Genomic DNA, 24,875 nt, shown 5'->3' on the forward strand with positions numbered 1-24,875 from the left:
CAAGCTTTCTACTCTAAGCATGATCGAATGGTGAGGCACCTGGCACTGGAATGCTCCTGCTGCCACATGCTCCATGTTTCCCCGCTGAAGGGACGGCCCTTCCGGGGTTACATGGGCTACCTGTCTGGGGATATGGCATTTTATGAAACTGGCGTAACACTTCAAATGCAAGTGCTGTGTCCTCCCAACCTGCAGGCAAGAGTGCAGGTATCCAGGGGACCATGTATTTGTGTCAGTTCAGTATGAGTGTGGTAGCTGGCCAGGAATAGCAATGTGAATGGTTGTCCTAGCTTCCAAGTTGGGGTTAAAGAGCCACGCTTGGCTACCCTTCTTTCTAGTTTAATAAGATAATAGATTCATAGATACTAAGGTCAGAAGGGATCATTATGATCATCTAGTCTGACCTCCTGCACAGCGCAGGCCACAGAATCTCACCCACCCACTCCTGCGAAAAACCTCTCACCTATGTCTGAGCTATTGAAGTCCTCAAATCATGGTTTAAAGACTTCAAGGAGCAGAGAATCCTCCAGCAAGTGACCCGTGCACCATGCTACAGAGGAAGGTGAAAAACCTCCAGGGCCTCTTCCAATCTGCCCTGGAGGAAAATTCCTTCCCGACCCCAAATATGGCGATCAGCTAAACCCTGAGCATATGGGCAAGATTCACCAGCCAGATACTACAGAAAATCAGGACATCCGCATGCTGTTCCTTGCTTTGTGACCTTGAGCGAGTCATTTAAACCCTCTCTGCCCTGAGGTTCCCTTCTGTAAAGTGGGGTAATACTGACTTCACGTCCCATTGGTGAGATATAATTCATTGCCTGTGAAGTACCTAGAGCTCTTCAGATGTAATTTTCATACTTATTTTGCCTTCATCATACTAAATCTCTGTCCATTCACTTACTTTTCTTTTTACAAGTAATATCAAAAAAGGAAACACCAATATTTTAATAAAAGGGCACTGGTTTGGGTAGTGAACACAGCATTGGTACGTTTGATCCAAAACTCGATTCAGCTAAGTGCCATACTGATGATAGCCATATTTATCTTCCCAGATCCCAGGGAACAAGTTAGGTAATCTATTAGTCCTCAGAGCAAAAGCCCCATTGAGCTAAGCACTTAAGTGTGAATTTAAGACTGAGCATGTGAGTAGTCCTATTGACTTCAAGGTTTGGCATTTACTTAAGTGTTTGACTGGATCGGTGCTCAAGAGAGGAATAAAAAGATACTGTTTCTTTCTAGCTGACTGTCTTCCTTTTTCTGTCTTCAATGTGTCTGGCCCAGGTGGAGGAGTCTGCCATGATTGGAGTGAGCGGTTATGTTGAGTATCTCCGTGAACAGGAAGTGTCTGAGCGGTGGTTCCGGTACAACCCACGGCTCACCTGCATCTACTGTGCCAAATCCTTCAACCAGAAAGGCAGTCTGGACCGGCACATGCGTCTTCACATGGGCATCACGCCCTTCGTTTGCCGCATGTGCGGTAAAAAGTACACCCGCAAGGATCAGCTGGAGTATCACATCCGCAAGCACACAGGCAACAAGCCCTTTCATTGCCATGTTTGCGGCAAGAGCTTCCCCTTCCAGGCCATCCTCAACCAACACTTTCGCAAAAACCACCCTGGCTGTGTGCCTCTGGAGGGGCCGCACAGCATTTCTCCCGAGACCACCGTCACCTCCAGGGGGCAGGCCGAGGAAGAGTCTCCCCCGCAGGAGGAAGCTGTTGTAGCAGGGGAGACGGCACAGGGATCTGTGTCCACCACCGGGCCAGATTGAAATGGGTTGTGGGGGAGGACCCTCTTCCCGTTTGGCTGTAAGCAGTCAGCACCGAGACGGCGGGCTGGTACTGTAATCAGTGCAATGCCACCACCGGACGGGATGTTGCCAAAACAGAAGATTAACAAAAACAAAGTGCTAAAAGCTTTTCCCCTTTTCCTCATCTCCTTGGGAAAAAACAAAACTGGGTCAATCGACTTCTGATTCAGGGATCGACAGGATTTTTTAATGTTTTTAATATATTCAGTAGCGATCCAGGAGAAGCAGTCATTTTATTTCTTGACAGCATTTTGGCTCAGCACCTCGGTCTCTGTGGTGGTGGTTGGCTGTAATGGCCCCAGTTCAGTGAGTGCAGTGCACAGGTGTCTGTCTTCGCAACAGCTGCTGGTCCATCACATGGGGTAGCAGGGGCAAGGAACACTTACCCTCCCCTTTTCCCAGGTAGTTGTCATGTTAAAGAAATATCACTCTCCTGGTGGATCTTGCCCTACCTGAGTGTATTTATCCTGTCTTATTTTGGTGTGTCTCTTTTAAAATTTTAATTAAACCATTATTTTAGGGCTTTCTGCTTGCCCTTTCCAGGCATATGGCATTCTGCCCACTTGTTAAAAGCGGGCAGCAACCTTTGAGCAGTATTCTAGAGGTCAGCAAAATCTGAAGCGCGTAGGCTACTGAAAGTGAAATTAGCAGCTGTGAGGTTTGCATTAGACTCGTCTACATTTTTTGGGGAGGGGATTTGGGACAGGGTGCGCTTATTGGTGCTAGTATTAATAGCACAGAGCATTTCAACTTCCTGACCAGTTTCTGCACACTGCAGTGCTTCACATGTTGCCAAGAGTTAGGAAGAGGTTTCTTGTTTGGATGAATTGACAAGTGAGAGGCTGGCTACCTAAGTCATCTTTGGCTTTCCTTGCACTTGGTTTTACATAACAGCAATACTGTATATTGAAACAGTCCAATCCCAGTGAAATTATCATGGGTTGTTTTTAACTATGTCTCCGTGTACTAGTTTGATAAGTTTATATAAATCAAATGCAAAAAAAACCTGACATTAACTCCTCATAATGGTTCAGGAAATTCAAAGTTGCTGCTCCTACAGTAATCGTAACTCTGTCCCTTGCACATATTATATTCCAGGTAGCTCTGAGGTGAAGGGTAAGTGTACCAAACCCAGAGCGATATGCCTTCATCACGTCTCAGACATGTTTGCACATGCAAATGTGTTTATAAATTAAAAAATAGTATAGGTACATCGGTGCAAGTTCAAAAGAGCAAATGTCTTGATGTCCTTTTAAAAAGTCTTTAAAAATATGCAATAGTTGAAGAGTTGGCTTTGACTTTGATGCTGGGTTGTATGTAAGTGCAAATAGGAATGAACTGCTGGTCCTACTGCTTTTGGAGCTTGGAATTAGGAGAGGCTGCGTGTCTGAAGGAAGCCTGTGGTCCGAGGGAACATAGTGTGTGATGGGGGAGGATGAACATCAGGCTAGTGGGAGGAGCAAGGAGGCGTTTGAAAAACAGTGTAAACATTAGCACAGAATTGGCGGACAGGAGACCTCAGTTTTTATACCTTTCCCTCCTAGTGATTTGGGGTACTTCTCCATAGCAAAAAAAGACCTGTGGCAGTGAGTCTCAGAGCCTGGTCAGTTGACTCAGGCTAGCAGGGCTCATGCTGCAGAGCTAAAAAATAGCAGTGTAGACATTTGGGCTCAGGCTGGAGCCTGGGCTCTGAAACCTGGCAGAGAGGGAGGGTCTTGGAGCCCAGGCTCTAGCCCGAACCCAAATGTCTACACTGCTGTTTTTACCCCCACAACGCAAGTCCGAGTCAGGTGACCCAGGCTCTGAGACTTGTTGCTACAGAATTTTGTGCAGGCTCTGAGACTTGTTGCTACAGAATTTTGTGTTTTGCTGTGTAGATGTACCTTACAGTGTAACCCTGGGCAAACCAAACCTTCCTGTGCCAGTTTCCCTATCTGTAAAATGGGGGTAATACTACTTCCCTACCTCACAGCATGCTTGGATGGAAGAATCTCTAGAAGGGCAAAGTATTATTATCCACTCTCCTGTGTAACATAAGGGTCACACTGCCTCCTCCACCTCTTTCCCAGCTAGCGAAGGCCATGGTAGTGTGGTTCTTTGCGTGCAATGTAAAGGAGGGGAATTGGAATAGACAGTTTGAATCTGGTGGTGCCATGATAGAATGCAATGAGGATGCTCTCTCAGAGGGAAGCTTTGGGGATGTTCTGAGGTAGGATAGTTGCAAAGTACAGTTCTGTTGATTACAGTAGAACCTCAGAGTTATGAACTCCAGAGTTACAAACTGATCAGTCAACCACACACCACATTGGGAACCAGAAGTACGCAATCAAGCAGCAGCAAAGACAAAAGAAAAAGCAACTACAATACTGTGTTAAAAGTAAACTACTAAAATAATAAAGGGAAAGCAGCATTTTTTTTTCTGCCTAGTAAAGTTTCAAAGCTGTATTAAGTCAATGTTCAGTTGTAAACTTTTGAAAGAACCACCATAATGTTTTATTCAGAGTTACGAACGTTTCAGAGTTACTAAGAGCCTCCATTCCCGAGGTGTTCATAACTCTGAGGTTCTACTGTATTTAAAACATAGACATTGATGCCGTACCACCTGTCAAGTGGCAGAATAAGACAGTGAAAGCTGTTCTAATGAGTCACCCCCAGGACCATCAAAAGTCAGCAATCTAGTGAAGGTCAAACAAAATAGGACCGGAAACCTTAAGAGTATTTGAAAGCGGCCACAGAAGAAAGGAGAGAGGTGGTTGTTAGTGTGGATTTCTCCAGAATCAAGGCCAGAGGGGAAATGGGATGCACAGAATATGCTGCGTTAGTCATAGCTGTTGAACTTACCAAAAAAAACCCCCAAACTATCCTGTTCGCACTAGAGAGCATCAGAAAATACTTTTAGTTACCTACAAAATTTTAAGTGTTTAAAATTTAACTTTTAAAATACTACCAACTGTAAAACATAAAATTATTTATATACATGTGTATGTATATATATATAGTAGGAAAGTTTCCCTACTGAGCTTGCTGGGAAGAGAAGGGTGAAGGTGCAGTAACTGCTATACAAGCAAAATTTCTCCGAAGCCGATGGCAACAAATTCATTAAGTGATGAAGGGCTGAAATGAAATACTGAATGCCTTGTCCGTATGACATGGCTATGAGTTTCTTGAACAGGTTTTTACTGTATTGATACTGTGAACAGAGGAGATCCTAGTAATCTTGGATAATGTCAGCACCTCCTTGCTCGCTGATTCACTCCTCTTAATTGGCCTGGCAAGAGCCGTGAAATTGTTTTTTACTATTAGCCTAGGCTAGTCTAAAAAATAAACAATAATAAAGCTTGTGAAAGAATTTTTTGTGTTGTGCAGCACTTGCGGTTGTACAAACAACCATTTCTGATTGCATGTGAAAGAGCCAATATTCTTGCCTAGGCCTTGTTGAGGTAAAGTTTATAGCTTGTAGCTAGGGTAAGTGTAAAGTATGGGAGTGGGGATCATTAATACTCTTTTTGTACATTTACTGAATGTGTATGTGTGTATATTTGTGTGTGTGGAGATCCTGGTGTCTCTAGTGCTTTCTCTAACAATGCTGAAAGCTATCTATGCTAGCAATTTGAGAACCAGGTCAGATGGGGCTGTTTCTGAAATTATCATCACTAATGGTTCAGTTTTCTAGTGAAAATGAGGCCAAGATGGGAGAAAAGAAATGACTGGTGTCTTGCCTACGATAGAAAAAATACTACTCATTTTTCAGCAAGGGTGCAGCTGCTTTGAGCAGTTTTTCATGACATAGTGATAAAAACCTTAGGCCGGTGTACATTGGCGATTATACCTTTGTTGCAGCTCCACTGATGTTGGGGGGGCGGGGAAAGGGACATATTTTTCTAGTATAGACATATCCCGGATTGGCTGGGGATCTGGCTTTGCATTTCAGTGTGTAACTGCAACTTTTCACCTTTGCTAAACTGTGATTTCAACCGTGATTTGAAGGGGCATGTGTAGAGAAGAGCTCTGTCATATATTAATACTTCTGTAATTAATATGTCTGTTAGAGCTTCAGAACCAGGGCTTAAAATCCCACTTGCCTATGTGCCCCTGCCAAGAGAGGAACATGGATCATCAATTTCTGGAGAATATTGTTTTTCTGTAATTGGGGGGGCGGAAATTTCTAGTTCTTGATGGTTGCAAAGATAACCTTCCAAATGTGAACTGATGCAGGCGTTTCCCTGAGTCTGCAGAAAGCTCTGGTCCCCTCACTGCTGGCCATAGCTTTGCCAAGTAGGAGCAGCGTGAAATTAATGCCACTCTGGGCAGTTTCGCTGCTGCCACTGGGTTTTCTGTGAATAGCTGTGGAAAAACCAAGAATCGTGTCAATATTGTGCTGCTGCTTTTTAGGAAAGCTAAACTCCTCCTTTTGATCCTCCTTGCCAGAAGGCTGGGGAAGGGCAAACTCTTCCCCACACTCTTGCAGCAGCCATGAGGCTCTGGGGCTGCAGGAAGGGAAAAGAGAGCGGCTTCTCTTTCCCCACAGACCGCTAGAGAAGGGTGGATGGCTGTACAACATTTATTTGTATCTCTAGCCAGAGGCTGATACAAAACATAGAGCCTCCTACCAGGATCCAGGGATAGCAACCTGATAAGAATCCAAGCAGTTGAGCTAGGGGGGGAAGCCCCTACTTATCTTTCGTATGAGTCTCTGGGCCTATCATCAGGTTATTGCACCCACTGATCATTTTCCATACCCTGGTCAGTATGTTTAGTCCTCTGTCTAGGCAGGTTGTTAGTAAATTTTTCAAGCCACCTTTTGTAGAATTCAGTTTTCAAAGGCCTGGATGATGAACTAGAAATGGAATATGGATAATTTCACTTCTAGATCACTGGTTTAAATCCCAGGGAGACAGGTAGTGACTAAACTTTGTTACCATCTGACAGTTATTCAGTGCAGGAAATACGTTTGGAACTAATTGGCAGTCTTTCTGAAAGTCTTAGCGAAGCGATGATCGTGGATTTAATGAGCATAGAGCCAGGACATGTGTAATCCCACACATGGTCCTTCCAGACCAGGGTTGAAACAAATTGACTGGGAAAAGCTCTCTCTTCTACCGCTTGTTCTGTATCTATCCTGTGACACCCAAATGACCTCACTTTCCAGTGCTGTCAGTGCCTCAACTTTCACCAGTAATAAATTTACTTAAAAATGTGGCCTCAATCCTGCAAATGAACTAAGAGAACAGACCCTTGCACTTGTGTGGAACCCCTTTGACTTTAATGGGGATCTGTCCATACAGATCCATTTGGAGGATTTGGGCCTTAACTTTTATGTGCTACTGCAGAAGCAGATGAAAAATTATCTGGAAGATGCAGTTTACAGTGCAAATTAGCCCATAAAATGGATACTTTGAGTCATGCATTTTAATTAACAGCAAAAATTAGCACCCAGAAAACCTATTAGTTAAAACTTTATAAAAATCTGCTGTTTTGCACACAGTGGTGCCTGACTAATTTAGAGGTACGATTAGAGCATGCAGACGATTTCCATTCTCAGGCTGCTTTGCTTTGCTTTTGGAGAAATGTTTTGGGGATAGGAGAAGCCAAAGGAATGCTGCTTTGTGGAGCCTCAAATTGTTTGAGCTTTTAGTTTGGGGTTTTGTGTAATTCAGGTTTGTCAGAGAAAAATATTTCCCTTAATTCTCTCTTTCATGAGAGGATGTTCCGTAGTGGCTAAAGCTTGGGGTCTGAAGTCAGAAAATCTGGGCTCTTTGAACAGCTGTGCTACTGATGGGCTATGTGTCATTGGGCAAGTCTCTATACCTGAGTTTCCCTTCATTGAAATGGAGATAATGATACTCATTGGGGTGGAATACATGTCGTGAGGCATAACTCATTGATGGTTGTAAAGCGCTTTAAGATCCTCAAGGAAAGGCTCTAGAGCTAGCAAAAAATGTTTATTATTTAAGCCATTGTGATTCAAGGGAAATTTTTATATAAAACTATATTTATTTGTGACCAAATGGAAGCTAGTACTATGCAAACACTACAGGCTGTTGTTTGACCGCAATCAGTGTCAGGCCTTTTAGGGCTGTTTGGGGAATAGAATAGGTTGGTTTTTAAAAAGGCAGCAGTCCAGAGCTCATGTTGTGTCACAGCCAGGGGAACTGGAACCTCAAACTGTTGTAAATCTAGGGGGCGCGGGAAACAACCCATTTCAAGTGGGTGATAGATTTTGGCCAAAAGAGTCCTCCCATCTCTAGTTACGTGGGCGCATTGTTGCACGTGAATGACCAACGAAGTGCATACTAAAAAGGCTGTCTTTGAAAATGTAGCTTTTTTACAAGCATAACGGGAGATACAGAGCCTGGAGTTTGGGAAGGTGGATCTGAAGTGTTACGGATGCTAGCTAGAAAAGGACAGAAGGTCTAGAGCAAAGGTTTCCAAACTGTGGGGCATGTCCCCCGGGGAGGGGCACCATAAGGTTAATGGGGCGCGAAGACATGATGGGGCCATGCTCAAAAGCCAGGGTCAAGGGGGGGGGTGTTCAGCAGGGGAAGCATTTGGGGCTCTGTGCAGCCAAGACCAGGCTCCCTGCTCATCTTGCTCCTCGATTGCAGCAGCCAGCAGTTATCCTCCTCTGCTGGGGAGGCCAGCAGGGATTCTGTGAGCAGGGAGCAAAAGGCTGCACCCTGGCAATAATGATACCCTGCTCTGCCCCAGCACCAATGGGAGCCAGCCAGCCAACCCAGTTCCCCTGTGACTGCTGAGCCCCCACCCCTTCCCTGATCCTCCCCCTCTCCACAGTTATGGAGGGGTGAGCATGGGACATGAATCTACAAAGGGGGGCTCAGCAAAAATGTTTGGCAACCTCTGATCTAGAGAACTAGGCAGTGAAATTTGCATGGTTGAGTGGGAGTCTGACTGGGAATGTACGTCTTCCATACCAAGGGTTGAGTTAGCTTCACAAGAATCTTCTTATCCCTGAATATTACTGAGGGAGAATGGCTGGGACCTATTGTTTTAGTGTCATTGTGCTGAATCTGGTCCCATTGACGTCACTGGAAATCTTGCCATTGACTTTGATGGGACCAGAATTTGCCCCATTGACAGCAAAGGGTCTGATGTGGTTTGTACCACTTCTCCATGGCAGGTAAGATCTCTGCTTCTGGCACGAATCTTCAGTCTTAACTCCTGATGTAAACTCAAAATATTCCTAGCCAGAATCTTCATTGCTTTATTTTACTTCCTATTCCTGGGGAGTCTAAGGTTTCAGGTGTCTTGCTGTGTTCTCCACCTCCAAACTGTGAAGAAGTTACTACTGTTTCCTTTAATTTATTTTGTTCTTGTTCATAAAAGTCAGTCAGTCTGTGATTCAGCTGTATCATCAATGTCACCATCCAGCACTTTGGTATCTTGTATGCCCCAGGAATGGATGATATATATTATGGTGGGGAGAAAAGAAGCCTTGGGTGAAGAAAGCAGAATTTTTCTTACTACAGCTATCATTAGGGGTGTATAAGCCTTTCAATATTAAGATGGGCTGCAATATTCTAATCAAATTTTAATTTTAATCTGGTCACGAACTACAGATTGCTAGATGACACATCTTGGCAGCAGAAGGGCACTTGTAGGGGATGATTCTGAGCAGTTCTTAGATGTCTTATTTACATCCATATTTCTGACTTGAGACCCAGTGTTGGTGAATCTCTTAGGAATTTTAACCTTGAAACCTTTGAGACTGGGTGGTGAAGGGAATGGATTAAAAAAGAAATTTCTAAATTGTTTTTTTCTCTTCCAAAGTAGTTTATATTTTTGGAGAAACAAGCTTTCTCCTTTTGAATCTCTTACTGGTTTCTCTGGTATCTTCCCTAGTGTCAGAGTTTTTCAAAGTGTGGCTTGTATGGTTAGTGTCTAATTAGATGGGACAGATTACCCCATTACAATCCACACCCCTGGCAGCTACCAGTCCCTAAAGAGGGTTTCACAGCCGCTTCAGAAGAGGCACGTGTCTTACTGTGGTGGCTAACCAGAAAGCTCTCACGATGAGATCAGAGAGGTGGCATCGGGACTGATGGCTCTCAGTATTATGGCTTCGCCTATTTGGTAGGTCTTCTGTGCATTGGAATGAGCTGCTTTTCTTTTGCATCTGACAGCAGCACCCTTTAGGTCTACTGGCTATTGACAAATCCCTGTTCGGCATGGTGGGAAAGGGAGAGTGACAAGCAATGACATTAGCAAAGCAAATTGCATCTGTCCATACATTTTGACTCTCTTGTAGCCACAGTAGAACATTAGTTACTGCCGCTGTGATTGGCCAGTAATGAAATGGCTGTTAGATTGCAGAGAAGTGGTTATTAACCTACCTTGAGTATAAAACAGCAGTCGCATACATGTGCATTCTCAGCCTGTAACACTCCTTAAGAGATCACCTATGCCACCAGTATAGCTGAGTCAGGGCTTTAGCCTGGTATGGAACAGAGGTAAAGCATTGTCTGCACTATAATGTGACTATTCTCCTGACTATTTCATCTGTAATGCAGATGGGTCCTACAAGAAGTATTGCAGCATTTGTGTCCAGTTCCTTGCTAAAACTAAGGGCTGGTTTACATGGTGCGGCCATGTACAGTAGAGGAGAGTGAATTCTAAAATGCACCACCATGGAAGGGAATAATTATTTATAATTACAAGCAGTACTATGTTAAGGTGGACGAGGGTACTTTGAGTGCATGCCAGCAGGGCCCATGCGGGCCAGTTAGCATACAACACCTTTGGTGTGCTTTAGAATTCACACCCCTCTAATGCACATGGCAGCAGTGTGTAGACAAAGCCCTAGCTGGTGAATCAGAGGGTTACTTGTTAAGAATACATTGATCCAAGAAACTGCATGGTGCTGGCATGGCTTCTGTTAGCGCTAAGGTTTTGTTGCATTCAGATAATTTCGGAGCATATTCTGAAACGTATACTCTTTTTACAATAGTAGGTCATTCGTCACTGTAATTTAGACGTGTTTTTACTTGGTAGGACTGGGAATTCAGGCTTCCAGCTGATCGTTATTGTGTCACTCACTGGAGAGAGAGCCCTCTGATCTCACTATACTTGTACGACTTCAGCAGAAGTGGGGCACAGGGGGAATGAATACAGAATGGTGTTTGCTCTATGTGAGCAGGTGTCTTTCCCAGTTTACTCACAAACACAGTCCACACACGGTATAGAGTCCAAACTCACTCCCCTCACAGGGTTCTGTTTTATTACCACAGAAATTAACTATAACATACATAGCTTCTCTCTGGGCTTGGCTGCTCATAGTGTTCCTCCCACTGCATTACTCAGCCCACACCCTAGATTGCCTCCTTCTAGAAAGCTTCTCTCTCTTCCCTTGTATCCAGTGGGGTAATGAGCCACCTACTTCTATAAGTTAGCAGAACTCACTGTCCATTCCCCAATATAATCAATGCCTGTTAGCAAGATGGGGTGTTTCAGGCAATCTCTGCCAGCTAGTCCAGTCCAGTCCAGTTTGCATTTACTGATTCCAGAGACTCCTATAGACAGTGAAGAGTATGGGAAGGCTCTCCTGTTCATATCTGGCAAATACAAAAAGATTTAAGTTAACCAGTTTCTGACTGTGACTGCTGGGTACTGTTCTGCAATTACTGGTTGTTGCATTGTGCTAGACACTGTACAAACACATAGGAAGACATAGTCCCTGCCCAAGGAGCTTTGTCATACGTCAGTTTTGTGAGGGAAAAAATTCCTTTAGGCCAAGGCTTCCCATGGTAAACCTCAGCTTGCAGTCAGCCTGCATCCCTTCTGAGGTTATAATGGACATACTAGTGCAGTGGTTCTCGGCCTTTTTTCATTTGCAGACCCCTAAAAAATTTCAAATGGGGGTACAGATGCCTTTGGAAATCTATTGTATGAACGTATGTTGAATTCTGTTCAGCCAGATTTCAGGCCAAGTCTTTTGCAGAGTCCTTCAACATAGTCCACGGACCACAGGTTGAGAACCACTGCACTAGTGAACTCCTAAGTGCAGTTGTCTTTAGCAGGAGCCACTGTAATACACCAGTTAAAGGGAAGGAATATAGGATCCTGGGAGGACACGCACCTAAGAACAAATATCCCAGTGGGGCAGAAAAGAATTGTTGAACAAATGGACAAATAGGGTGTACATGGTACTTCTATTTGTATTGGTGCTAAAATAGTTTTAAATCATGTCATTTTTATTAACAAGAAAATAGCCCTTTTTTTTCCTCTTGGAAATGGGCAGAATAAATTTAAAATTACACTAATCTAAATCAGCTATAAACCCCCACCCTGACTGCACAGTGAGTTAGTAAAGATACTCCAGGCAAAGGTTTTGGTGGGTGGTCTGGAGATTAAATTTTTGTAAATTAATATTTATGGCACTGCGTCCACGTCAGCTGTGACCATCTTGATTGCATAAAAGCATTTACTGTGAATGTGCCACGTTGATTTACAGCTTTAATGCTTGTCCTGGAAATTTGGGTGCAAAAACCAGACTTTTTTCCAGTACAATGACGTTTTTGCACTTTCTGTTTATAGTTAATATCATTTAGTACCCTTCTCTAAGTGGGTCTCTACGGCAGGCTGATATCAGTGTTACAAGTAAGGGGCATGTTCTAAAATGTGGGGAGAGAGGTTAAGGGACTGCAGCTGTGTGAGGAGAGTCAGCATATACCAGAGACGGAGTGGGGACATCAAATAGTGAAGCTTGCTGACTATGGCCTAACATTTAACATGGCAATTAGCTTTTCCTCAAAAGTTTTCATTGTGACTGGCCACCTGTTGCATGAGTACTTTGGCTGTAGTGTGTCTCTCCAGTGTAGATGGCTGACTACAGATTCTGCTACCTTTGATGTCAGGAGCAAACATGTATTGGTTGGTTGGTTCTGCAGCCCAGCCTGTTGGATGAATTGTCTGGCCACCAGCATGGATTTCTTGGAGCCTGGTGAAGCCCCCTGTGTTGGTTTCTCTGCCACAGAGTCCCAGACTGATCAGAAAATTCTATTTTTCAAAGAGAACCAGACCCAGCCCAGTTATTTGAAAGCTTCAGAGTAGACAAGCACTTCTCACCATGGGCAGATACTAAACCCTGTCTTCTAATTATTAAATCCCTGTGAAACTCTTTTTGCATGAGGGTTTCCATTGCTACAGTGTGGTCAAGAGGGTTAATGGCTCCAGTGCAGTGGTTGAAATTAAAGCCACTGTACGTGTTCAGTTTAATCAGGAGGCGACTGCCTAAAAACTGAGCAGAGATGCTGTGAGAATGGAATTACTAGAGGGACCAGAGCAGTCATCACAGAACTCAACCCCAGAAAAAGACATTTTCCTTTGTCTTTTACAGTGATCATTGCAAATGATGACCAAAATCCACTGTTAGCAAGACGGTAGTCATTCAGGGTCGGCCCCAAATGCCAGTCACTATATTCTATATAGTCAACTGGTTCAGTTTCCACATGGTGAAATGGGCTGCTCTACATACTACCATTTAGACATCTGTGAAGGAGAAGATGGCTGGAGAGTTCCATTTACAAATCCTTAATGGGCCCGGTGTCTCATTGTTCCAGGGCTTCCATTTCAAGTGTCTAAATCAATTTTTAAGTCTAAACGTTTCTAAAAAGCCCTTATGGTATGCCAGTAAAATACGCTTTTGCACACACAAGTAACTGCACAGTTACCCATTTTATGTTTGTTTGCCTGAGCCTTTACCTATTTGCACGTCCACACACATTTTGTTGGTGTAACTTTAGAGCCTTTTGTGTGTGTGAAAATATAGCCCTATGTATGCACTTTCAGTGCAGGGCCTATTGGTCTCTCTGTAGAGAGGGCTAAAGCCCTGTTGTAGCTCAGCAATTTGTATGTTTCTGCCACTAAGGAGAGACTAACAATAATTTCTCCCTAGGTCCTCTTTGGTATCAGATGCCTATGGATATTTGTGGTGATATTCACAGCGAATCAGATATGTAGGAAATGATACAATAGCATTTCAGGGGACAATGCACTACAAGCACTTATGGCAGCCCCTACAGTAACCAAGAATCTAGGTACCGTCCTTGAATCAACGTATCACAGTTCATGTATGTCCCCTTTCAAGGCAGCTGAAGCAGTAATAAATATTGAACTCACCCACCCCCAGACCAGGAAAGTCATTAATGCGGAGCTTCTGGCATTGGTGACTCTCGTAAAAAGCTCCGTGCACAACTGTTCCGTTCACTAAGGCTGATTGTCCCAGCCTAAATTGTGGATATGGCACAGTGAAGTCCTATCTGAGAGACCACCTCTCTTTTTATGCCATAGGGCCACAGCTGAGAGTGCAGTGAGCCAAACCCCCTTCCTCTAGATCAGGGGGTTCTCAAACTGTGGGTAGGGACTTCCTCAAGCTGAGGTTATTACATGGGGGGTCACGAGCTGTCAGCCTCCACCCAAAACCCCGTTTTGCCTCCAGCATTTATAATGGTGTTAAATATATTAAAAAGTGTTCTTAATTTGTAAGGGGGGTTTGCACTCAGAGGCTTGCCATGTGAGAGGGGTCATTAGTACAAAAGTTTGAGAACCCCTGTGCTAGATGGGCAGGGACTTGCTAGCATGGTGTTCTCTGGGAGGAGGTCAAATTTGAAATTCATGCTCCTCCCAGCCTGCCAGAGTCCAGTTCTGTTAACCTTCAGGGCATAGTACAAGACCCGCCTCTCCCCCTCCCCTCCACCCACAACTCCAGCTGTGGGGGAGTTCAGGCTGGAGCTGTTTTGTGGTTTGTTGTGTTTTATCCACTGGTAAGCAATTATTTGGCATTGGGAAAAGGAGCCTTTAAACTTTGTTATGAAATTAAATAAGGCCAGGGAGCCCAGCATTTGGAATAGGCACCTACTCCTGCATTTATAAAGCAATAATACACTAAACAGGGTAGAGGCCGCTTGACTGTATTGCAAACCATAGCTTCCCAGCGTCCACTAGAGGGTGTGTTAGGTGATGGTGAAATAGCAAGTCAAGCCAGGGGTGGGGACAGAGATGAGAGGGAAGAGAAGTTATTGGACTCAGACCAGCATCCCCTACTGAAATGTCAGGCTTTGCCAAGCTAGTCCAAGCCTTGCAAGGGAGAGAAGAATGTGTGGCTAGAGCAGCATTAGCAAACAATGCCTTCACTCCGTCTGATAACAAACTGATTCGTTTAGTGTATGCAGTGCATGGCTCAGTTTGCTGCTGGTGCTCATGAGCCCGCTTTTTCTCTTGCAGTATGTCTCTGTTGCTAAGCAGTCACAAATCCTACAGGCAGGTGCAAATTCCCACCTGGCAAAGGCCTGTTGCCTTGTGCAAATGGGAAATGTCCTTTCACTGTTGACGGATCCCAAACACCGTTGTGCTGTTATTAACGTGAACAGGCCGTGTTTGAGTCCCAGTTTTAAAACTTTGTGCTTTATGTAGTTGGTGGATGGGTAATTGGGATGTGTACTCTTATGGCCTTCAAAGGGAAAAACAGGATCATGTTAAGAGCTGTGCTTCCTGCATCTCTCTGCATAGCATGCAGAGCCTGTTTTGGCACTGGGAGGAGCGTGTTGCAGACCCATGTGTATAGTGTTTAAAAACGCTGAGCATTTACACAAGCTGATTGGAGGCAGCACTTTGCTGCAAAAGTGATGGATCTGTCTGACTGACGTGTCCACCTGGCTCTCGTACCGGAATTCTTCTGAACCAGGGCCACTGGGTAAGCAGTAAGAGGATGTCTGCAAAGTGTAAACAGAAATAAAGTGGAAAGTAAGGTTGGTTTGGTGGCATGATAATGACAAAACTTGGGGAGAGGAGCCGGCTGGGCCAAGACAAGGAGTTAGTTCCACAGTTGTTTCTGGTGGTGTTTCAGTGTAAGTGTTGCTTTGCCTGTTTCTGGCAGTAGCTAGCAAGAAGCATTGGAGAGAATGGGAATGAAATGCACCTGCAAAGCTTGATGGGAAAGAACTGTTTGTCTCTAGCATGTTTCAGATGTTGTGCAAAGGGGGGGAGCAAATTAAAAGCCTAGGTTCATTTAGCAGCACCCAACAGTGTCTCTACCCTAATAATACATGTACTGTTTTTCAGCAACAACCAGCAATCTGCAGCTGCAGCAATGTTAAGCCACTGGCAGAGGCATTTCTGACCTCTTGACCACTGTGTCATGCATGATGGGCAAGGTGCCTGAACCCTGGCTATACCAGTGCTGATACCATTGCTCCCACCAGTGCAGCTGCGGGAGTTGCTGTAGTACTTCACTTAATTTTTCTAGTCAAGGTCAGGAAGTGATGGCAAGCGTTTTAAAATTTGTGCTGTGTGGCTGAATCAGGTGCAGCAGGCTTTGTCCTTAGAGGTGTTTCAATCACTGGCTGAAATTGTCAGTGGTGCCTGAGGCATTATCATTAATGGCAGTTAAGCATCCAGATTCCCCTAAATTACTAAAAATCCCTTTCTCTGAAATTTAAATACTACAGCCTCTATAAGAAATTGATAATCTGAGTTTAAATGGGAGAATAACTGAAAGGATTGCGTCAGCACTGAAGTGAAGACAAAGTGAAGTGTAGTGGAATATCAAGGAGTTTCCAGGCCCATGCACCACTTTAAAATGTGACTAATTCCCTCGGGGCAAGTGGCGAATGTGCCTTTGAAAGTCTTGCCTGAGCTCTCTATCTTTTGAATAATCAGTGATGGATGTGTATGTCCATGAAATTACATTTCTTACCTAAAACGTGCCATAGAAATCTGCTGCTTCCTGTGTCAGATTGCGGCTCTAATTTTCCCTGGTTTACAAATAAACCAGGCTGTGTTGACCTCTCCCAAGAAGCTGTCCTATTCATATCAGTAACACTTTTGAAACATATTCAGGTATCTTTAAACACTGCTGTGCAACTTCCTTGTTCAATTTTACATATTCTGATTTCATGAATAGTCATCTAAGGCAGGAATAAAAAAACAAACCTCTGCATTATTTTTCCATGGGCACTGTCAGGTTTATTAAGCCCCTGATTTAGCTTGCTTTGTATAAACCCTTCTTGAAAAACTCAGACCCCCCCTCCCCCATGAATACGTATTTTCATTATTTTTGTATTGTAGGGAAATGTATTTATTTAAACCTTCCCTGTTGGGTTTGGATTTCATACACCACCATTGAACAGAGCACGAGAAACTGTGAAATGGATTTAAAAAAAGTGAAACGGGCCAGTCTAGTTTCAGGCAATCGTAGTGAAATACAGAAAATAATGGTATAAATGGGGAAAGGTAAATTTTAAATTATTAAATCTGAAAAAGTTTAAAAACCTACCTTGGACAAAGACCGTTTTTGATAGTGATTTTTTTTTTTAATCTGATCATGTCACTGCAGCACTTCCTAAGTTTTTGTTCTGCTTAGTAAAAATTGTACATTGTGAGGTGCATAAAGCCAGCAGAGGGGTGGGGATGGGGAGCCTGTTTTTATTTAGATGTCTAGGGCATTCAGTACAAATGGGACTTTGTGCCTCCCATGATGCTATACCCCTTAGGGTTTTCACGTATACGGGAGCTCTCTGGGTTACTGTGAAGCTTTTATTTAATAGTTTTATATCCTGCAAATCAGTATGTGAACACACCTACCACACTTAATGGGGTGGGAGTGATTGGCAAGAGCCAAGTCCAGTTTGTATTTGAAGCCAGATATTATGTGAGCTTCACATTAACAAAGTGTTGACAAGGAAATGCTCATTGAGCTTTCACAAAGAGTTCACAAAAAGGTTTGAAACATTCCAGTACTCTCTCTTTCTGCTGAGGAATCCTCTCCTCTCCCCCCAGAACCCTTTCAAGTCTGCTGCAATATAAATTTGAAGCACCCTAAAGTTCATGGTGACTCACATCACAGGCTTACTCTGTTAAAATGCAGTGGTAGGATTCAGTTAACATAGTGTGCTGTCTGGTTACACTCAAAATACAGGCTTAGGGCACAATTTGTCTCGTATCTGCCACAGTGGAGCTAGATTTTTGGTGTGATGCACTTCTGTTCTTCCTAAGCATTAGGAACATCCATGTGGGGGTTCTCTGCCTGTAGGGAAAGCAGTATGTCTGAGCTGAAAATCAGCTGAGTGGCATAGAGAGCGGAGTTATGCAATAATCGTACAATGCCACTTACCGAAGAAGCATTCCCTTTGGCTTTGAGTCACCTCCCTTGGCACCACATGACTTGCAAAGGATTCTGGGGCTACAGCTTCAGCAGGACAACTGAATCAGGGAAGTGTTTTTAAATTGAACGGGGAAGTGTTTTCTCCTCTCAATTATAATTTGTTGCTTTTATGCTTGTGTGTGTAAAGTTGCTGATTGATTTTTAGACTGGGCAACACAATATGAGAATCAACCTTTCTCTTGGAGGAAAACGGGGACGTATGGACTTGCCCACAGCCTTTTTTAAAACATGAGTTGGCAAGAGTAGGATGTGTTGGTTCTGTCCCTGAGTGTTCCAATTGTACTGTGATTCCTCACCTTGGGCTGTGCGTAAGATGAGTGACAAGAGAAAGAAACAAGGTAGGAGCGATTTTTATTGAAATTGAAAGCAAGCTATTCTAAACAGCGCTTTGTGGGGGAAGAGTGAAAACAAGGCCCAGGTTCCCCCCCCCCCCCCCGCTTTGGCATCTCAGCCTGTATTCAATCTGGAATTGTCCCCATGGAGGGCTCTCTTCCCCCACTTTCTCTTGACCAAATCTCCCATTTCCCAACCTCACCCCCCTCTTTTCTACACAAGGCTGTGAATGTGAGCCTCAGCCTCAGGCTATGGGGCTACTGGCTTTTTTTTTTTTTTCCTTTGTAAATGTGTCCGGTAACCTTGCGTCTTGCATCAAATGTTGTCCTATGCAGTCGCATGGTAACACTGAGGAAGAATAGCTCTGACTGAGCAATCTCGACCCATGCAGAGTGATGAATGGGTGCGTTCCCAAGGAGAATGGAGCATTTAGTTACTAAAGTAATTTAAACTTACTATAAGTGGCTTTTTATTGCAATTTGCTAATCAAATTTGATTCATAATATACTAAACTGACAATCAATTTCTAAAATACAGAAACCCCTTAGATGGGGAGGATTGAATATGTTTTCAATAGAAAAGAACTGGGGTAACTTTGTCCTTAGAAAAACAACAGAGAAAACAGTTTTTGTGGTGGTTGTTTTCTGAAGCAATCACTCCATCCACTGAGTTGCATCACGCTGCAGAAGATGTACAGGACAGTAACTACCTCCCTCTGTCTGAGTGCTGAGGTTGCCATGCTACACATGTTGCTATTTACAAAGCTTTTATGTAGAACAGTGGTTCTCAAACTTTTTTCATTTGCAGACCCCTAAAAAATTCCAAATGGAGATAATGGACCCCTTTGGGAATCTATTATCTGTACATGTAGTTTTATGCTGTTCAAAGTCTTATGTAGACCCCTTAGACATAGTCTGTGGCCCCCTCAGGGGGCCACAGACCATAGGTTGAGAACCACAGATGTAGAACACAGATTTAATTTTGCCCCACCTGTGTTTTTAAAATGCAGGTCTGCTCTGTTAAGTGACTCTGTGAAAATGGCATCTGGGGTTGGGTGTTCATTCTAACCGACTCCAGCTTTGGGTTACAAGCCTGATCTTTTTTCTGACAGCCATCCCTACAAACTACCTTTCAGTTCTGAAAGTAAAGCTGGGTGCTTTCTGGCTTGTTCATGCTCTAATAATGAAGGCCAAAGGCCCGTGTTAAACCTGTAAGACTGGACTTAACTCAGTTCCAGCTCCAGGAAGTTAACAATCCTATTACAGTAGGGGAAGACTCCAGCTCCCTCCCTCTCCTGAAGAGTTGTTGGTGCAGAGCTGACAGATGCGAAAAGCAATAAATACCTTATTCTAGTCACTAGGCAGCAGATCTGACTCTGAATAGACAGGGGAGAAACAGACCCGCTAAGTAAAAAGGTGCCATTTTTACAAAGTCCCTTTTCAAATGAGAACAGCACTTTACCTAGGTTACATTAAGGAAGAAAAACCCCATGCCTGAAAAAATGCACTTTAAATCTTAAAATGAGTGTGGCTGTTGCTGGCTTTGTAGCCACTTGTACATGCAGCTGGATTGTTTTAGCAAGAGTGTTTTGGAGGGAGTGATGTTGCTAAACCTTTGGCTGCTGCCATTGCCTGCTGCAGCCTCATAAGCAAATGCAGCTCTACCTCCTACCTCAGCATCCCCTCCTCGTGCAAGACTGTGGCCCCGGCTACACTAAAAAACCCAGGAGATTACCCACCACAGCAACAGTGGTTGTAGCTCCGCACGGCAGTAGCATTCTCTGAATGGGCACAAATTGATCTGTGTGAATGCTTTTATAAGTGAGCCTAAAAAAAATTGCCCTCAGCTGTAGAGTGTGTTTTAACACCCATTTATAATAGGTCAGAAGTTACACCAGTTATCGTACAGCAGATGGACCATCAACATGCCCCAGGCTTAACTCTGTTATAATAGGACTGAGCCACGACAGAGCTGTTACTGGGGTTTTAGTATAGATGGGGCCCTAGTCAGTTCTGTGGTTTTAAAGTCCAAATGTTATTCATGTCTCACATGGACCCTGCTTTTGCCTCATGTTTAGAGTAACCAAAAATATAATAATTGGGACATCTCTTTAAAATGCTGACCTATGAAGCTAAAGTTGGTGTATGACACCTGTCCTAACCCTTGAGACTTTTTTCACAGGTAAGAAGTTTCGTGGTGTACTAACTTCTTTAATTTTTTTTTTTTTTTTTGGCGTGGGGCATTGTTAGAGTCCTTATTTTAAAAAGGTGACGTTCACACTGAGTCTGCAGTAGGTTGAAGTGGGGCCCTGCTATGTGTAATTTGGTAAGATCAGAACTGGTCTTAAATGATTTTACAAGCTTCTCCCAAGCTGGTCCTCTCACCTTCCTTTCCTCTCAGTGATCCAGGCACACACCAGCACTTAGTGAGGGCTGGCTGGTAGCCTACACTGATTGTTGATGGTGCTGACAGGGAAGGGAAGCAAGAGGACCAGGGTTTGAGGCATAAGGGGGAAGATAAACAATTGTACAAAACATTTAAATCAGTTTAGAAAAAGCTCTCAGCATACAGCTTTAAGAACAATGTGAATGAAAACGTAGCAACTTGGTTAGGAATCTTTGAAAATTCTATAAATGTATACTTGAAATTCTGTTTGTATTAAAAACAAATTGCATTTTCTTCTTTCTTTTAACACTGTAAAAGAACATTATGCATGTGAGTGGTTTGAAAATTAAATGGTTTAATACTCACTGGTTTTTTTAGAGCTGACTAGTCTGTTACAGTGCTACCGTTCATTCAATCTGTTCTTTACACAAACTAGTAACATGCCATTCAAACAAGCTCTCCTGTGGCTGGAGCAGGCCCTGGGCCACCTTGTCCCTAGTCTTTCATTGGTCAGTCCTCCCCCCCGCATCTAAGTTCAAGACCCACTTGGTTTCTCCCTGCCACCCTCAGTCACACAGCAGACTGACAACTACTCAGATCGCAGAAAGAATGAGGAGTACTTGTGGCATCTTAGAGACTAACATTTATTTGAGCATAAGCTTTCGTGGGCTACAGTCACTCCATCAGATGCATGTAGTGGAAAATACAGGAGGGAGGGAGAGACACACACACACACACACACACAGAGAACATGAAAAAAATGGGGGTTGCCATAATGAGACCAATCTATTTGCATCTGATGAAGTGGGCTTTAGCCCATGAAAGCTTATGCTCAAATAAATTTGTTAGTCTCTAAGGTGCCACAAGTACTCCTTGTTCTTTCTGCTGATACAGACTAACACGGCTACCAGTCTGAAACCTATTCAGATTGTAACATCTTCAGTCTCCCCAAATTCCCCCGTTTGATTTCTCCCTCCTAGAGATTCAGAGTCAGGAGAGGTGACCTTTTGATGGCCATTTTGAGTCCCTTCTTATAGGTATCAAGCCTGAAAAGGCCATTCTGAACCAGGATTCCTCTGTTCCTTTTGCAGCCGGACAGCCTCTGCAGAGAACACAGCAGTCTTGCTGGGGCTGCATTTTCCCCTCCCACAGCTAGGGGGAGCAGCAGCAAATATCTTGCTGCAGGCTGGAGTGTTAGGGCAGCATAGCCCACTCTCCCACAGCAAGTGGGAAAGTGCTCAGTTGCAGAGAGCCTCCCAGAAAACACTGAATCAGAGGGAAAATAGCCTTTGGCCAGCACCTGAGGAATTTTTCCTAACATACAGCCCCCTCATCTGGCACCCACACTCCTAGGCTGGATTAACCAATTCTTCTTCGCAGCCCACAAGTGAGATGGAAGTCAACTCCTCCACACCCTCACCCAAAGGCCACCCCTCCAAAACTAGGGCCTCCATCTGCATCTATTTGAACTCCAGGAACCTAGTTGCTGCCCCTAAAGCTCCACTGTTCGCACGTGCAAGTGATATAGAAGCCCTGCCCTGAAAACTGGATCTAGTACTTGCTTGTTCTTGTACCCTCCTTAACCAGTGAAGGGATAAGGCCTAGGAATGGGCCTCAGGAGATCTGGCTTCTAATTCCAGCTCAGCCACTGCCGTTGGATAAGTTACAGACAACGCTTTGAACAGTGGCCACTGATTTTAGGTGCTCAACTTGCGATTGGGGCTGATTTTCAAAGGAGCTGCGCATCCTCACCTCACGCTGGCGTTTGAGCGCCCAGCACTTCTAAAAATCAGGCCTACAACATTCTCAGGCTGTAACCCAAAAATCAGTGGCCAGTGTGAAAATGTTGAATGTAGTCTCGAGCCTTCCCTGCTGTAAAATGGGTATGCATGTGTCTCATAGGAAGCTGATTCTTAAGTGCTTTAAGATCCTCACCATAGTGGTATGGCTAGCAAAACAGCATTATAAGTCACTTGGTGGATTTCACCACTTGTTACCTGCCCTTAGAGGGCAAGTCAAGCCAGGGACCAGGTTATGGAAGTGAGGGAGCCGAATGGTTTGACACAGTCATAGAAGAGATAGAAGGTGGAGAATAGATGATTAAAGAGAAGGAGAGCTACTATGCAAACACCTACATACCCATTATATAACCCTCCATCCTCCACCTATTGTCTTTTCCATGATTCTGGCAAAAAGTATCCCTCTGACTTACTCCTGTAACTTCCTATGAGCCTAGGTGGCAAACTGCAGGGATTCTGGACTCTACCTATTGGCAAGTCTGTGAATAGACTGAGCCAAAGATACTCATGCAAGTAAATTGCTTCTGGCTGTGGTGGTACTGACAGGATAAGAGCACTGTGAAGTATAGCAGAGACATCTAGCTACAAACCTATTCAGTAGTGGAGCAAAAGTTAAGGATCAGAGACCACACTTATACAGGAGACAGATGCACAAAACCAAAGCCACACCAGTTTCTCAACTCCACAAAGTAACTGTGCAAATGAAAAGGAGGACTTGTGGCACTTTAGAGAGACTAACAAATTTATTTGAGCATAAGCTTTCGTGAGCTACAGCTCACTTCATCAGATGCATTCAGTGAGCTGTAGCTCACGAAAGCTTATGCTCAAATAAATGTTAGTCTCTAAGGTGCCACAAGTACTCCTTTTCTTTTTGTAGATCCAGACTAACAGCTGCTACTCTGAAACCTGTCATTGTGCAAATGAAGTAGATAAAGGAATTCTTTAAGCCTTTAATATGGGTGGCTGATTAGCAGGGGCTAGAGGAAGAGTGATGGCTGTTGGGGTTACCTTCATTGTGGATTTCCATAATTCTGAATGAAGTGTAACTAACATGGAGCTTTCAGGACTTATTTGCAGAGCTGATGAAAAAAAACAAACAAACCCATTTGCTTATGGGGAAAACCCTTTTAGGAACTGACAGGTATTTACAACTTTGACTGGCAGGTCCTTTTACTGGTGAACAAACAGATTTCAGTCTGACAAGTCAATACCATTTCAAAGCAGTATAGTGGGGTCATGCAACTCTTCTATCTGTCAGGTGCTTCATGTACCATCACCCAGAGATGTTTCTGCCACAGCTACTAGGCCAAAATTTCCCAGTTAAATTACTGAAATTTGTTCATGTGTATTGGGGTCCTGCCTAGAGACTAGAACTTCCTGAAGGCCAACAGTGGGATGTCAGGGGCAACTGCTCTCTACATTGCATTGTAAAACCAGGGTTAGTAGAATTCAGGTCCTGGTTTGAACCCTCCACCCTTGTGAAGTCCTAGGATCCTCACTCCGAGCCTTGGGTTAGCATGATGTGTGTGCAGATGGAAGTGGGCGTTAGGCTTGAGCCTAAGTTTGAACCCTGGTCTTACAATATTGCAATATAGATATACCCTGACAATTTTGCCATTGACTTCCAAAGAGCAGAGTTAGGCCTTAATTTAGCATTGTTCTAATGCAAAATTTATTTATTTAATTTCGAGCCATCCCCCTTACAAAATGGGACTTTCCAATGTAATCTAGATGGAATTGGGACCATCAATACATTGATTCCAATAAACTTATTCTACTTTAAGTAAATCAGTCTTTTGATCCAGCAGTCTATTTTTGCATATCTTAGGAAACCTTTTAAAAGCACTACACCTCTACTCCGATACAACACGAATTCTGATATAACGCAGTAAAGCAGCGCTCCGGGGGGGTAGGAGGGGGGTGGGCGCTGCGTGCTCCAGTGGATCAAAGCAAGTTTGATACAACGCAGTTTCACCTATAACGTGGTAAGATTTTTTGGCTCCCGAGGACAGCGTTCTATCGGGGTAGAGGTGTACCTTAATATCCAAAGCTTTCAGGGCAGTATTTCTCAATTTGAGCCTCAGCGTTTTAGTGAGCATTGTAACACCACTCATTCAAATATGGCCCAGCCTCCCCAGTCATAACAGAGGGGTGAGGCAGGCCACATTTCAAGGAGTGGCATTATGGCCCCATGAGTGAGTGGGAAGATTTGCCACACCCCAGCAGGAAGTTTGACATGCCCGTCCACTAGGATAAGAGTGGGATGGGGAGAACCACCCATTTATTAAAGATTGAGGGCTCTCCGGGCCCAGCCTGCTCCTCTCTCACGTACTGAAAAGTTTATAACAAGGAAGAAACTGGCCATTCATA

The 24,875-nt window shown here is 43.9% G+C and overlaps 1 protein-coding gene across 2 annotated transcripts in view; it reads left to right on the forward strand.

Moving 5' to 3' along the window:
• ZBTB37 (zinc finger and BTB domain containing 37) overlaps positions 1-21,071 on the forward strand; it is a 36,288-nt gene extending 15,217 nt beyond the window's left edge. For both annotated transcript variants that reach the window (XM_073356416.1, XM_073356417.1), the window contains exon 4: positions 1,284-21,071. In XM_073356416.1, the coding sequence (XP_073212517.1) occupies positions 1,284-1,772 (489 nt within the window). In that variant the 3' untranslated portion in view covers positions 1,773-21,071. The remainder of the gene's footprint in view (positions 1-1,283) is intronic.
• Positions 21,072-24,875: the final 3,804 nt, after the last annotated feature.

Source organism: Lepidochelys kempii, chromosome 8 (genome assembly GCF_965140265.1).
Source record: "Lepidochelys kempii isolate rLepKem1 chromosome 8, rLepKem1.hap2, whole genome shotgun sequence".
Classification (NCBI taxonomy): domain Eukaryota; kingdom Metazoa; phylum Chordata; order Testudines; family Cheloniidae; genus Lepidochelys; species Lepidochelys kempii.